General features: G+C 34.3%; 1 protein-coding gene across 6 annotated transcripts in view; it reads right to left on the bottom strand.

Annotated features, from left to right (window-relative positions):
• Window positions 1-17,387, bottom strand: part of PHF14 (PHD finger protein 14) — a 203,823-nt gene that overhangs the window by 154,464 nt on the left and 31,972 nt on the right. For all 6 annotated transcript variants that reach the window (XM_061164984.1, XM_061164983.1, XM_061164986.1 and 3 more), the window contains exons 6-7: window positions 12,978-13,089; window positions 9,778-9,915 (exon numbers count right to left, since the gene is read on the bottom strand). In XM_061164984.1, coding sequence (XP_061020967.1) covers window positions 9,778-9,915; window positions 12,978-13,089 — 250 coding nt within the window. The remainder of the gene's footprint in view (window positions 1-9,777; window positions 9,916-12,977; window positions 13,090-17,387) is intronic.

The raw sequence follows: 17,387 nt of genomic DNA, 5'->3' as shown, positions 1-17,387 counted from the left end.
CATTTTTAAAGGTCTATTTTTTTCCCATTTTTAGCATTTATCACTTGTTCATTTTTCATTTTTATGACTTAAGTATTTTATCAATTCTTAAAACTCATATATAGTATGCAAAATACGGTGTTCTAAAACCAAGGTGAACTAAATCTAAATTTATACTAAGAATTTTGTGTATTTAAATGATATTTACTTAAAAAAATAAAGGAGTTTCTCTACCCATCATTAAAACATTATCCTTATCTATATCTTTTATATAAAAAATACTAATCTAGCTAACAGAAAAATAGAACTTTATGAAATCACAATTATCCTTTGGCATCAGATTCTACAAAAACATTAGGTATTAACTATTTATATTAAGTTTATTAAAATCTGACATTCATATTTCTTTCTGACAGGAAAATACATATGATTTAATGATTATATAACACTTTAAACTATTCAATTCTACTTTTCATTTTTTAACCGTATCTGTTAAAACAAAAAGAAAACCTATGTTAATTTATTCTGCAGCCTAAAGTTCAACTTATGCAATATCTGTTTATCTAGGAAAAGTCCTAATAATCAGCTCTGCATATACTTAGGAATTATCTATTTGCATTTATTATATTTTATTATTTCCTTACACATAGTCACACCATTCCAAATTCACTATTTTTAACTGTGGTTTATAAGCAGATAAAAATACAGTCTTATGGTAGACATCAAATTTAGACACTAACACAAAACTCACAAAGTTAACAGAAAAATAATGATATAAACTCTTTATTAAAAACAGAACTGGTGTGTTTTTATCCTATAGGTTATTTCTTATTTATATTATTCAAAAAAGATTTGAGGTGGCTTATTAAAATATGCAAAGCATGAGATAATTTAATTAAGCTTTAATTATTAATTTTTAAAAACTAAGTAAGGACTGTAGAGTGTGTTTGTTTAGAAGGTGAGAGTGAATAATGAAACGAAGGGTAAAGTAGGAAAAAATAAGATGAAGCTTCCCTGGTGGCTCAGAGGTTAAAGTGTCTGCCTGCAATGTGGGAGACCTGGGTTCGATCCCTGGGTTGGGAAGATCCCCTGGAGAAGGAAATGGCAACCCACTCCTTGCCTGGAGAATCCCACGGATGGAGGAGCCTGGTGGGTCCATGGGGTTGCAAAGAGTCGGACATGACTGAGCGACTTCACTTTCTTTCACTTTCAGACATATAGAATATTCCTTAAAGTTCTCTGTGTAAGATTATAAAACTAAGGCCAATATTAACTTGAAAAAAAAAACAATGAGAAAAAAAAGTCTTGAAAAGGAAGGACTTTTTCTTTTGGAAAAGAGAAGCCAATTCCACCATGATGAGGGAGGCTAGAAGGAAAGGGGATGACACTCTTAAAAGACAAAGATCAGGTAACAGATCAAACCCAGAGAAAAGAAAGGCCAGAATATCAGAATTCTTCTGCTGTGAAGCAAGGAAGGGAAAAATGGAAACGGCAACATTTTCATTTGTTTCTTTTATTCAAAACAACTGATTCTTCTTTTCCTTCTTTTAATACCCGATAAAAACACTACTTCATTTGATCTAAGTATATGGATGAGCTACAGTGAAAGGAAATAAACTGCCAACTCCTTAGACTGGCTGTAGCAAACTGCTAGCTGCTGACTCCCCCAGCCATTCCCTTCCAACATATTCCTTTTTTGTAAAATTCATTTCCTCTGACAGAAACTGAAAATGTCAGGTTTCATCTGTTCATCTTACCACACTGCTAACGATAGCCATAATGACTATTTTGACACATGAGATAACGGGACAATCTACTGGAGTGAACACATGAGAAAATTTTTCAGTCCTAATGATAACAGAACCCTCTCCCCTCCTCCTCTGTTTTGAATTCTATAATGAAAGAACACAGTGCTTATTTACATCTATTCCAGCAATGTTGAGACCATGAGACAACAAGGTTAGGAACCAAAAAGAAAAGCATATTGATGTTGGTAGAATAGAAGAATAAAATAAGACTTGATCATTGAGCTTCTGAAACAACCCCATAACTACTATTGTTTATGTCTCCTGTCATGAGATAGTTAAGACATGGCTACCACAGTTAAGTATTCTATTACTTGCTTCCAAAAGCCTAGATAAGGTATAACATCAAAAAGATGAACAACCAAAACACTTATCATAAAAGTCACATGCACATTGGTAGTAGACTCCACATGTGGCTCTGAAATTTCCGGAAAATTAAAGAAGTTATTGCAATCAGTAACATAATTCACAATATCAGAAACCAGTTAATAAGCGAACACACAGCTACATCTACTATTTTGAATTGAGAGAAAGAACATTACATAATATACTGAGAAACAGGCTCATCAACATTCTCAGTTTAAACAAAAGAAAAAAATCAATAAGGCTTTCAACAACAACAAACGTATAAAAAGTACACATCAGCTAGACGAATAATAGTTAAGAATCAAAATAATTTTATCCAAGTACATAAACACCTAATAATATGGCTCATGGAAATGTTTGGAGCATTTGATAATCTGTATAAATTCCAAGTAAATTATATTTCTTATAGTCATACTTCAAAAAAAAGTTAAATATGATTCTTAGAGAAGTACCAAAGTGAAAGTGATCTACCTGCTAACAGGTAACCAAGCTGGAGGAGTAGTGAGCAACTTATGCAAACCAAAGAGGCAAAGAGACACACGTATGAATAAAGTTATTCTAATACCACAAGAAAAGGTACCAAGGAAACATCCTCTGGCAATGCCTAGAGATAAATAGGAAATCAAAATAAGGATAAATGGGAAATCAAACTGCAACTCACTATACACAAAATGATGGTTTGAAAACTAATTTTACTCTAGAACTCTTTTCTTAATGAAGCCTTAAAAGAAAAAAAAAGACCTTAAATGCTAAATAGCTGATCACATACAAGGTGAATGATAGAAGGGATTAGTCCCTCTACTTGTATTCTGAGAACACAGTGAAAAATAATAACAAAAAAAATCCTGTCCTCATGAATCTATGTCCTAATGAAAGTGACAGACAATAAACAAAATAAAAAGAATCATACATATTATCACACACCATGATCAAGTGGGACTTATTCCAGGGATGTAAAGATTTTTCAGTATCTATAAGCCAATCAATGTGATATACCATAACAACAAATTGAAAAATAAAAACCATATGATCATCTTTATAGATACAGAAAAATCTTCTGACATAATTCAACATCCATTTATGATTAAAAAAAAAAAAAAAACTCTTCAGAAAGTGAGCATAGAAGGACCATTCCTCAACATAAAAAAAGACCATACACAATAAATCCACAGTTAACATCATAATCAAGGTTGAAAAGCTGAAAGTATTTCCTGTAAGATCAGGAACAAGGTAAGGATGCCAACTTGTACCGAAGTCTTCGACACAGCAATCACAGAAGAAAAAGAAAAGGAATCCAGGTTGGAAAAGAAGTAAAACTGTCACTGTTTGCATATGATATTGGTGCTATACCTAGAAAATCCTTAAGACACTACCAGAAAACTACTAGAGCTATATTGGACAGTGGTTAGGTTAGTTAAAAGGGAAGAAAACGGCAGAAAAGAGAATAGAAACTGTTATGGGAAAGGGAGGACTGCAACTTTAGACAGGGCAACCAAGAAAAGCCACAGTGAGTAGTAGATACAGGATGTGGACCTGAAAAAAAGTGAGGCAATGAGCCATGTGGGGGAAAGGCAGCCCATGCAAGGAAACAAATACAGAGGCCCAGAGCAGGAGCTCACCTGGCCAATCATTCAAGGAGCAACAAGCGAGCCAATGAGGCTGAATGAGGGGAAATGATAAACTCAGAGAGGTAATGTGAAGTTAGATCACACAGACCCTTTTAGATCAGCAGAGAAACAGGCCTCTAGTTTGAATCAGATGGAAAGCCATTGAAGGGTTTTGAGCAAAGGAGTGACTAGATCTGACTTAGATTTTAATGGGATAATACTAGCTACAACTGAAAATTTCCTCTGTTCTCTACGAAAAGGCTTGACACCAAAGTATGACCTGAAAGCCAAATTTGGCACTGCCTGTTTTTGGAAATAGTTTTATTTGAACACAGCCATTTTCATTTGTTTATATATTGTCTATGGATTTTTCATAATCAGTGGCAAAGTTAAATAGTTACACACAAGCCATAGGCCCACAAAGCCTAAAATATTTACTATTTGGCTCTTTATAGTAAAAAGAAAAAAATGCCACCCTCTGCTCTAGCAAGAAAAGGCTAGAAAGAGCTGGGAGGTTATTATATTAATCCAGGTGACAAAAGAAGACTTGGACTAGGGCACAGCAATGAACTTAGCAAGAAGACATTGAACATGTACTAGATATACTTTGAAGACGGGATATGCTAATGGATTAGATATGGAGTGTGAGAGAAAGTAATCTGAGTAACTGTCAAGAGTTCATCCAGAATAATTTTTAAAATAATGCCTAAAACAGCCATAGAAAAATATTACTGAAGAGCTCATACAAAAGATCTACTTTTAAGGGATGTAACTTCTTCATTAATTCATTTAAAAATGTTTTGATCCAACAAGAGCCATTCTTACCAATCCTGGTTCTTCTAGCAATATTAAGGTCATCAGTTCAGTGCCAAATATCTAATTTGAGCCTTTCAAATTTAATCCATGAATGATTTCAATCCATTAAATCAAAGGTTGTAGGAAAAAAATTGATACATAATTTCACATTGTTTCAAAGAGAATTTTTTACATGGTAACAGATTATAACAATGTTCACAGTACCAAAACCATACTTTATCATAGAAGAAACAACCATATGGTTTCAGTGAAAGATTAGGAATCTTACGGCTAACTATATGATGTGAAACCTAAGTTGCAATCAGGATAAGTGGGCCTGTTTTATAGTTTGGTTTTAACAATAAGATATGTTTTGTCATAACATGGTTATATATTCTAAATAATCTAGAATTTTCACAAAATGGATCAAAAGCAATAGAATAGACCTCACCAATAGGATAAAGCACTATGGCAGAAGGCTATAAAAAGATGTAAAATGTATACTAGGGTGTATGATGTCACTGAATGAAACCAAAGTACGTACTCTCTTTTTCAACCTTTCTTCGGCTGCCAATATAAAACAGCCATTAAGAAATAAGAACTCCAGCTAAATAAAACAATCTTTTAAAAAGATAAAAAAAGTGCCTTCTCTAAAGACATAAAACTGAAGCAGAAGACAAGGCATACCCACAAACAGCAAATCTATTTTGATTTGAAATTTATTTTTCCATCAAATATGCATTACATAAATCTTAATCTACAGAAGTACAACCAGGAGAAGTAGCCAAGAAGTTCATTTTAACAAGATGTTTACTGATAAGAGCAAACTTCATTGATATTGATTCATGCCAAGTTATGTGTTTTAAAACACTATTCAAAAATCTTCATGATTTTTCAATTATATAACTGTTTACAGCAAAAAGCCACAAATACATGCAAATATGCTTTAAATCATTTCCCCAAAAAGAGTTCATTTAACAAGATGGGGAGAGAAAAATCACACTTCATTATTCCAAAATCCAGAATTCCTACCTAATCAATCAAAGGAGGGAGCAAGGTAAGGAAAAAACCTCAGGCCCAATTTCCACATCGTGATTTATCTAACTTTCCCTGTAAATTTCCCCAGATTAGCTCACAGATATATAGATATACAGACCACAAGTTGCAAACTATTTATTCAGTGTAATACTGTATTTTGTTTGTTTTAATTTGAATGCCTTTAAATGTGGAGATGAAATCTCTAAATCACTATGGACCCCATTATACCCCTGTCCCATACATGGCTGCTACACATATTTTCATTAATTAAATGGCTACTGTCTACCAAAAATAATGATGGATGGCACTAAACAAAGAGACCCAAACCACCAGAGTATAAAAGGCAAAGCCCTCTCAATGAGTTCTAAAAGAAATGGCTACAAAAAAACCATCCTGGCTACAAAGTTCAAAGTTTCCAGAAGTCAAGTCATAACCTTAACCTACAGATTTCCTGATCCAGATATTCACTGAGATTTATCTGATCTGCTGAGTCTTACTTCTTTTATCTCTCTGGATTTCTGCCAACCATCTTGAGTAATTTGTTGTTGTTCAGTCGCTCATTCATGTCCAACTCTTTGTGACCCCATGGACTGCAACACGCCAGGCTTCCCTGTCCTCCACCGTGTCCCAGAGCTTGCTCAAACTCATGTCCATTGAGTCAGTGATGCCATCCAACCATCTCATCTTCTGTCACTCCCTTCTCCTCCTGCCTTTGATCTTTCTCAGCATCAGAGTCTTTTCTAATGAGTGGGCTCTTCGCATCAGATGGCCAAAGTATTGGAACTTCAGCTTTAGCATCAGTCCTTCCAATGAACATTTAGGACTGATTTCCTTTAGGATTGACTGGTTTGATCTCCTTTCAGTCCAAGGGATTCTCAAGAATCTTCTCCAACACCACAGTTCAAAAGCATCAATTCTTCGGTGCCCACCTTTCTTTACTGTCCAACTCTCAAATCCATATATGACCACTTGAAAAACCATAGCTGTGCCTTGTTGGCAAAGTAATATCTCTGCTTTTTGATAAGCTCTCTAGGTTGGTCATAGATTTTCTTCCAAGAAGCAGGCGTCTTTTAATTTCATGGCTGCAGTTACCATTGCAGTGATTTTGGAGACCAAGAAAATAAAGACTGTCACTGTTTTCACTGTTTCCCCAACTATCTGTCATAAAGTAACGGGATGGGATGCCATGATCTTAGTTTTCTGAATGTTGAGTTTTAGGCAAGCTTTTTCACTCTCCTCTTTCACTTTCATCAAGAGGCTCTTTAGTTCCTCTTCACTTTCTGTCATAAGGGTGGTACAATCTGCATATCTGAGGTTATTGATATTTCTCCTGGCAATCTTGATTCCAGCTTGTGCTTCAGCCCACCCGGCATTTTGTATGATGTACTCTGCATATAAGTTAAATAAGCAGGGTGACATTATACAGATTTGACGTACTCCTTTCCCAATTTTCAACCAGTCTGTTGTTCCATGTCCGATTCCAACTGTTGCTTCTTGACCTGCATACAGGTTTTGCAGGAGGCAGGTAAGGTGTTCTGGTATTCCCACCCCTTGAAGTATTTTCCACAGTTCGTTGTGATCCACACAGTCAAAGGCTCCGGCGTAGTCAATGAAGCAGAAGTAGATGTTTTTCTGGAATTCTCTTGCTTTTTCTATGATCTAACAGATGTTGGCAACTGGACTTCTGGTTCCTCTGCCTTTTCTAAATCAAGCTTGAACATCTGGAAGTTCTCAGTTCACGTACTGCTGAAGCCTGGCTTGGAGAATTTTGAGAATTCCTTTGCTAGCATGTGAAATGAGTGAGTGCAATTGTGTAGTAGTTTCAAGATTCTTTGGCATTGCCCTTCTTTGGAACTGGAATGAAAACTGACCTTTTCCAATCCTGTGGCTACTGCTGAGTTTTCCAAATTTGCTGGCATACTGAATGCAGCACTTTCACACCATCATCTTTTAGGATTTGAAATAGCTCAACTGGAATTCCATCACCTCCACTAGCTTTGTTTGTAGTGATGCTTCCTAAGGCCCACTTGTCTTCACACTCCAAGAAGTCTGGTTCTAGGTGAGTGATCACACCAATGTAGTTATCTGGGTCATGAAGATCTTTTTTGTATAGTTCTTCTGTGTACTCTTGCCACCTCTATCTTTTGCTTCTGCTAGGTCCATACCATTTCTGTCTTTTATTGTACCCATCTTTGCATGAAATGTTCCCTTGGTATCTCTAGTTTTCTTGAAGAGATCTCTAGTCCTTCCCATTCTATTGTTTTCCTCTATTTCTTTGCATTGATCACTGAGGAAGGTTTTCTTATCTCTCCTTGCTATTCTTTGGAACTCTTCATTCAGATGGGTGTATCTTTCCTTTTCTCCCTTGCCTTTTGCTTCTCTTCTTTTCTTAGGTATTTGTAAGGCCTCCTCAGACAACCATTTTGCTTTCTGCATTTCTCTTTCTTTGGGATAGTTTTGATCACCACCTCCTGTACAATGTCATGATTCTTCGTCCATAGCTTTCCCGATTAGATCTGTCTATCATATCCAATCCCTTGAATCTATTTGTCACTTCCACTGTATAATCATAAGGGATTTGACCTAAAGGTCATATCTGAATGGCCTAGTGGTTTTCCCTACTTTGTTCAATTTAAGTCTGAATTTTGCAACAAGGAGTTCATGATCTGAGCCACTGTCAGCTCCTAGTCTTGTTTTTGCTGACTGTATAGAGCTTCTCCATCTTTAGTTGCTAAGAATATAATCAATCTGATTTTGGTTCTGGCCATTTGATGATGTCCATGTGTAGAGTCATCTCTTGTGTCATTGGAGGAGGGTGTTTGCTATGACCAGTGAGTAATCTACATGACCCCATTATACAATTGCTCCTCTATATAGGTCCACCAAATAGCTGTGAAAATGCATAATGTCCCTTCAGTACTCTTTTTTAATTAATCAAAATACAACTCATCATAATCAGAGACTGGCACAAAAACAGATACATGTGCCCAAAATATAATCTCAATAGGATCCATTCATTGGTAAAATATGTCCCTTAAAATTGGCTCAAAAATATTTCTTCACGAGATTATCTTTTTTACTTGTTTCTTGCCTATGAAATAAAATGGAGTAAGATGAAAGCCCAATATAAAAAATATATTTTTACATGACACTGAAAATTCACCCAATAAAGACAGCATAACAACAGAGGCTTAGATATTACTATAAATCTATTCCAAATATAAAGTAAGAATTATAGAACACTCAATTACCTACTTATACAAAAAGCTTTAAAAAAAAAAAAAAACAAAACTTGGTCTCAGGATCCCTTATAGTAGTAAAAGGTTTTAAAGACCTGCAAAGAGTTTATGTGAGTTACAGTTACCATATTAGAATTTAAAATTAAGAAATTTTTAAAATATTCATTTATTTAAAATAACAATAAGCCCACTACATGTTAATAAAAATAACGACTTAATGAAAAATACTAAGATTTACATACAGAAAAATTTTTAGTGAGAGGTGACACTGTTTTACATTTTAGCAAGTCTCTTAATATCTAGATTAAAAGAAGACAGCTGGATTTTCAAAACTGCTTCCACATTCAAATGCTTATATTGTTATATGTTATATAATCTCTGGAAATCTCCACTATTACTTGTTAGAAAATTAAGACAAAAAAAGTATGTATTATTTTCATACTGTTATGAAGATCGTTTTAGCCCCACAGACCTTGAGAGAATATTGAAGAGTCCCAAAAACATACTTTGAAAATGACTGATTGCTTAAATTTCTAGTAGGAAAATTTTAGAATTAAAAATAATTGTAAAGAAATAGAAATGCAGGTACTGAAGACAGGGTAATGATTTTATTTAAAGAGAGAGCAAGGTTATTACTAAAATATAATTTTAGATTCTTATACAAGATAAGCAGACATTATAATGCTTTAAAACACCTTGAATTATGTTTCATTTTATCTGTCAGATTTCATTATAAAATTTGTAACATGGTTTCCAAATGTATGGCTAGCTTTAAGACTGAAAAAATTCATATATATTGTTTACTCAAAGTTTTAGACCAGTGATCTAAACAAACTTAAAGAATAAACTCACAAATTTATTTTAAAATGCACACCTGTTGGAGAATATAATGGAGTCATGATAAGTCTTATGAACATATTCACCAACCGTGGATTTAGATAAACCTACCTCTTCTGCTGCTGCCTCTGAAAGCAGACCTTCCTTCTGAGCACAGGTCACATGGAAATAGGCTCTGCACATCCCTGCATCACAGCTAATGCAAACTCCAGTTCGAGCAAAACGAGGGTCTTCACAGAAGCTACACTCCTACAATGGAATAATAGGAAAAGTCTCAGAGGGAAAACATTCCAAGAACAGAAACTGCATTCTTATACAAAGCTTCTACAAAATACAAATAGTGAACCAATTGTACCAACAGTATATCAATATAAACAAAAACCGCAGGTAAGCCAAATATTTATAAGAAAAAAAGTAATTCTCTATATAGTTCTACAAAACCAAAATTCCACTTATACAATAATGATTATAACAATAAGTAGCTGAGGGCTTACCATGCACTAAGCACTATTCTAAGCACTTTACATGAATTAATATATAAAATTATTTATATATAGTGTCATTTGACACTATTTCATAATAATATGTGGAAGAAGTACTACAGTCATTCTCATCTTACACATGAGAAAACTGAGGTAAATGCAGTCTTTAACCAGATAATCTTAAAGACGATGCTCTTAACCATTAAACTACATTTATTTCAACAGTAATATACTATTTGAGAAAATTAAAGAAAACAAATAGGAAGCCAGAGAAAATTCACCAGAAGATCTAGACATTGAAATCAAAGAAGTACCACATTTAAAAAATATATTTTAGAGAAGCAGAAGCAATCTTAAGTAAACAATTTTGTGAAATTAATAATAATATACAATATAACCAATTATTTATATTCTTCCTATATATAAAAGGAAAAACTGCAAAACTAAAGGTATAAACTGTTGAAATTACCCCAAATGCCAGCACCCTGATTTATTTTTTAACACTTTTAACTAAACCACAGAGAGAAGAAAAGAAAAAAAAAAAACCTACTATCAAAATATTACTCTATAAAAATATGAACCTTCACAAAAATACTTACTAATCTATGAAAGACCATCAGTAGACAGTTAAGGAAGAACTGCTTAGTAAATGCATTCTATATAAATTAAATATGAGGAAAACATTTAAAAATAAAAATGAAGAAGTTTCAATAGATGCTAAAAACGTCACTGTAATATTGTAACAGTTAGTACCTACTTGGTAAACATTACCAAACTAATACATTAGCACTGTTATCCAAGAACTGTGTTCTGGGCACAGGTGTGAAGACACTGCCAACTCCTGACATTCTACTGCCTAGTTAAAGGTCTCTTCCATTAACAGTATGTATATGGCATAAAATATCAGCAAGCAGTAATATAAACATGAAATCAAAAAACTGTTAAAGAGAAAGAGAGGAGAGGGGGTTGGAGAAGGGGAGAAATTAAACTATTTAAAAGATGTCAATACCATAAACAGAATCAAATTGTTCAGGATAACAATTTAATGTAATTTAATGTAATAAAATTACATTAAATGAGTAATTTAATGTAATATGATGAAATTGGGCAAGGAACTTCTGAGAGAACACAAAGAAAAAATGTCTGACGCTGAAGTCTTACAAGGCTATAGAACAATCTAACAAAGAAAATCATTTAAAACGCTAGGGAACGAAGCAACTGAGAACACAGGGAAGAAAGCAATCAGGACCAGGAAATGGATAGACAATGCGGTCTAGAGAGATGTCTAAGGTAAAACTCACAACACTGGGTTTGATTTTGCAGATGAGCTAGACAGTACATAATTTTTTTTACTCCTTTTCCTAGTAATACTTCAACATAAAAGCAGGTGATAATGAAAAAAAAAAAAAATCAGCTGATAACTATACATTCAATGACTCGTTTTTAATCCAGAGGTCACTGCTAGCCTCAGTTTTATGAAGCAGTATTGGCTTACTGTTTTGTTTTAATTGCTTTGAGATTTATATTTATGGTAACAACATATGCCTATTGAAAATGATGGAAGTTAGTCCCTTTTAGGCTCGATGGAAGCTGCTATCAAAAAGTAGGAACTTCCATTTCCAAAAGTGGTGGACTAGGTAATCTGTATTGCTTCTACTCAACTAGAAAATGTAGACAAATTAGTATTTATTTACTACAGTTTAAAGGCATTAGAGAAGCAACAAGACAGTGTACAGTTACCCGAGGAAAGTAAATTCAATACTAGGGCTTAGAAGTTTTAGCTAATTCTGGAGAGGGAAGCTGCAATTAGCCAAACCAAAGCAAAAGATTACTGGAGTGACTGTTAGAGTCCAAGGAGGATATTCTGGATGTAATAGCACAAACTATCAAAGTTTAAAATCAGAATTTTCCAACAATATATAAGTTTTTCACCTTACCTTTAATATGTTACTAATGCTCTTCAAGAGACTCCCTTCCCAAATGCTCAACAGACAGTAATGGAAAGAGAATATATATATCAGTGCCTCATTAGTTCTAGCATTCTAAAGATGTGTGCAGTAATTATATACTTAAGTTTAAATTAATAAGTGTGTGATCTTATCATTCATAACCTAAAACTCAAGTCATAGTGAAAAACCAATTTATAATCTATAGAGATTCATTTGCTAAGGCAGGTTATGTAGTCATAAAATCAGTCCTTGAAATCTGAGTAAAATAATGGGTTTTTCTTGAACTCTTTTCATAATTTCATAAACTTCACTTCAAAAGTAAAGTTAGAAATTAAGCTCATTTTTGGTCCAACTGGTTAAAAATAAGGATTTAATCTGAGAAGTCACTATACACTAAGCAGTATGCCAAATGCCAAGGAAACAACAGTGATATCAACTATCAATTTTCCCCATAGGTTAAACTAAATTACAAACACATCGAAGAATTTACATATTACTGGCTTTCTGGGAAAATTACTGTCAATTATTAACGATTTAGTCTCTCCAACAGCATAACTGGGCTTCCCTGGTGGCACAGACAGTAAGAATCCGCCTGCAACTCAGGAGACCCTGGGTTCAATCACTGGGTCGGGAAGAGCCCATGGAGAAGGAAATGGCAACTCATCCCAATATTCTTTCCCGGAAAATGCCACAGAGAAACTTGACAAGCTACAGCCCAAACAGTTTACAGAGTCAGACACAACAGAGTGACTAAGCACGCACGCAAGCAATAGCATAATTAGTAATAAGCATTTCTGTAGCTAATAATGATATTAGCAAAAAGCCATATAAACTAACACGTAAAACTTTCTATTAGACAACCAAAAACAGTTTGTCTCACCTTGGCACCATATTTGGAATAGTTCATTTCTGTTAGTGTTACTGGTCGTAATTTGTCAATATCTCCAAAGGCTACACCAGGAACGTACAGGGCACAAACGATGTGAACCCATCTACAAGGAGAAAAGATATGATTTTGTTATCAAACCTTCTGATAAAATGCTCACATGGAAAATAAACATCAAATATATGTGCCATATCAAATAACTACTGCAAAAATTTTATGGCCAGGTCTCAAAAACTCGGACATACAACTAGAGAATATTAAACACTTATATATCATTTCGTTACAGAAAAGGGGACTGCAATAAGCACTACTTTTCCAGCAGCTTAGCCAAAGCTGAGAGTTAACAATTATAACTGCCTTTCACTTAAAATTCACCACACTTTGCACTTATCTGTTATTCTTAAATATTTGCACAAAACCACTATTCAAATGAAACAAAACATTTTCATATGCATGGAAAGGTATTCACATTATTTTAAGCACTCTGAGAATTAAGGATCCTAATTTAAGAACTGTCAAGTTACTTTGCATAAATTATATAACATTGATCTTTCCTGCTACTTTTTTCTAAAAGCTATTGGATAATATTAAAAAAAAAATTCTTGGTGTGCATCTTAACTTTCTTTCTTCCTAGGCTGAAACTGATTGATAGGAGACTGGATAGAACAGTTGTGATAATATAAGGAAGTCACAGTTCATTCAGCTCATCTGTTCACCATACAACCTATGTATTATGTATGTGCCCCCAAAATAAATAATTTTTAAAGTCTGGATGATGTTACAACACTAAACAACAACAACAACAACAACAAAATGTTCAGGGTTTCAGTGTACTAAAAAAAAAAAAAGTAGGAGTTGATTCTAATTACATTTTTATTTATTTATTTTTTCTAATTACATTTTTAAAAAACTGTTCTGAACCTCTATAAAATATATTAGGAACACTTTCCGTTTGCTTATAGCCATACAAAATGCAGGACCACTAGATGTTGAAATGTAAACAGATCTCCCTCATCTCTGCAGGAAAGAGGGTAAAATTGAGATGGCAAATATCTCTTAACCTTGTGAAAATATTAATAACAAATTTTGCTTTATCATAACTTGAGAGGCTACGATTGCTACATGGTTCTGTTTTGTGATGTACTATGAGTCTTAAAGAAATAAGACTGAGAATCATTTTATAGAGGTACTGGGGAAAATAGTTACAAAACTTTAAAATCTATCCTTTTTTATTGGGAAGAAAATTCAAAGTTTTGAGATTTTCTTGATAAAATGTTTTAATCCAACTTCCCAAATGCATCCTGTGGAGTTCAATATAAAGATACACATCTTCAACGAGCAGCTGCTTTCTCAATTTAATTTGTGCAGTTTTTTCATGCTCCACTGATGTATTAAATGCCGCTGTACTCTGTAGGAGTTTATCTTTGATAAACCCAACAGCTGGCTGCTTGCTTCATATTGGCCTTCTTAAAATCTTTTAGAACTAGTCACACAAGTACTACAGATTGAAACTGCCATTTCAGTGTGACTGGCACAAAAGTGTATCATTTTCCCCAACCATACTTGTGAGGATGCCAACTTGAGTCTTTATTAAAATACATACCAAACAACTGAGATAATTTTGGTCCTTTTTAGTATCTGTTGTATATAGATTTTTGTTCATTTGTTTAACCGCATGTACTTTAGAACCATGTAATTAAGACAATTTGAGAAATCAAAAAGGAATAAACTTCCTTGTTACTTTATCATTCATTTTGCTTGGAGCTATGAAGGCAGATGTTGATTAGGAAAGGGAACAGAAAACAAGCATCCCATAAGACCACCAAAAAACAGAGTCAGAATTGTCATTCTAGCATAGAAGCTATTAATAGATTATTTTAAATTTACATATTTTAATAAAGCAAACTAAGTAGAAAAATACTTCTCAAAAACTCATTTCAAATAAGAACTATATTCAGTGATCAAACTTGATTTTGAAGGGCTTTATATTTGTGGTGTCCTTATAACACATTAATAAAACTCACTTCAGGAGTTATTTTCATTCCTGCATTTATTCATTTATTCTGAACTGAAGAGCAGAGCACCAGGCAGACAGTGGGGAAGTGACAAAGAAGTATGTGAAATGTTTGCAGCATAAGGAGTGATATGTTATTATATTAAAGTATGTGTAATATTTTCTATATTCAGGTTTATAATACCACTAAGGCAGGATAAAATACTCTCTTTAAGAAAAAAAAATAAAAAATTTAATGATAAGAATGTATTGATGGTCTTTTCACATTAAATTGTATTCTTTTCTATTGTAGTATATGTAGCTCCCATTAGACACAGAAGGAAAAACAGTCTAAATGGCCTATGTAATAGAAGAAAATTTCAAAAACTTTTTTCATTCTTTCCATACGTAGTTCTTTCTTTTCATCTGTTTTCCATTTGAAGCTAGAGTACTAAATACCTTGTCAAATCTTCGTGACTTTTTTGCTCTTGATTCAAGCTAGTATTACATCCTTCAAACTGTATCAAGACCTATAATTCCGACTGTACTCTACAGGTAAGTGTGGGCATCAACATAAATAAAATGTTCAAAGAGCATAAAAAAATTTTCCAGGCTGCACCAACAAGGGAGGTGTCTACATACATGAAAGATCCACAGAAGTCAATATAAATATATCTCAGTAAAACTGAATGGTTAAAGAAGTCTCCCTTTTCTTCATTCAGAGCCAATTTTACAAGTTAGTTTGTGGACTGGGTATTAGTATATATTACATATTAGTGTGGTAAGAGAGCTACTTTATAGTTTCTCAATAGAAATTTCAAATTATTGACAAGAGAAAAGTAAAATAAATGCTCTTCCCTAAAAGGAAACTGTGTTTCCCAAAGCTGCCATACTTGATTCACAACCATTTATTACCATGAATTTCAACTTGTAGGACAGCAAAGTTATTAAGAAAGGATTTATGCAGTTACTTTTCTAAGATTACCTTAAATAAATGGAATGATATCAGTAATTTAAAAAAAAGCACTAGCACTAGAAGTAGCAGCAGCAGAGGAACTAAGGAGATATTTATTACACACTTAAGTTTCAGAAACTGCACTGTTTACAGAAATTGTCTCATTGCAGTTCAGTTCAGTCGCTTAGTCATGTCCGACTCTTTGCGACCCCATGGACTGCAGCACGTCAGGCTTCCCTATCCATCACCAACTCCTGGAGCTTACTCAGACTCATGTCTATTCAGTCAGTGATGACATCTGACCATCTCATCCTCTGTCACCCCCTTCGCTTCCCACCTTCTATCTTTCCAGCTACAGGGTCTTTTCACATGAGTTAGTTTTTTGCATCAGGTGGCCAAAGTATTGGAGTTTCAGCTTCAGCATCAGTCCTCCCAATGAGTATTCAGGACTGATTTCCTTTAGGATGGACTAGTTAGATCTCCTTGCAGTCCAAGAACTCTTAAGAGTCTTCTCCAACACCACAGTTCAAAAGCATCAATTCTTCGGCACTCAGCTTTCTTTATAGTCCAACTCTCACAATCATACATGACTACTGAAAAACCCACAGCCTTGACTAGATGGACCTTTGTTGGCAAAGTAACGTCTCTGCTTTTTAATATGCTGTCTAGGTTGGTCAGAGCTTTTCTTCCAAGAAGCAAGCGTCTTTTAATTTCATAGCTGCAGTCACCATCTGCAGTGATTTTTGGAGCCCCCAAAACTAAAGTCTGTCACTGTTTCCCCATCTATCTGCCATGAAGTGATGGGACCAGATGCTATGATCTTAGTTTCCTGAATGCTGAGTTTTAAGCCAGCTTTTTCACTCTTCTCTTTCACTTTCATCAAGAGACTCTTTAGTTCTTCACTTTCTGCCATAAGGGTGGTGTCATCTGCATATCTGAGCTAATTGCTATTTCTCCTGGCAATCTTGATTCCAGCTTGTGCTTCATCAAGCCCAGTGTTTCTCATGATGTATTCTGCATATAAGTTAAATAAGCAGTGTGACAAATATACAGCCTTGACATACTCCTTTCCCCATTTGGAACTAGTCTGTTGTTCCATGTCCAGTTCTAACTGTTGCTTTCTGACCTACATACAGATTTCTCAAGAGACAAGTCAGGTGGTCTGGTATTCCCATCTCTTGAAGAATTTTCTACAGTTTGTTGTGATCCACACAGTCAAAGGCTTTGATATAGTCAGTAAAGCAGAAATACATATTTTTCTGGAACTCTCTTGCTTTTTCGATAATCCAGTGGGTGTTGGCAATTTGATCTCTGGTTCCTCTGCATTTTCTAAAACCAGCTTGAACATCTAGAAGTTCACAGTTTATGTACTGTTGAAGCCTGGCTTGGAGAATTTTGAGGATTACTTTACTAGCATGTGAGATGAGTGAAATTGTGCCGTAGTTTGAGCATTCCT

This window comes from Dama dama, chromosome 18 (assembly GCF_033118175.1).
Source record: "Dama dama isolate Ldn47 chromosome 18, ASM3311817v1, whole genome shotgun sequence".
NCBI classification, from domain to species: Eukaryota; Metazoa; Chordata; class Mammalia; order Artiodactyla; family Cervidae; genus Dama; species Dama dama.
Note: the sequence above shows the minus strand (reverse complement) of the source record. Positions and strands in the feature narration are given on the sequence as shown.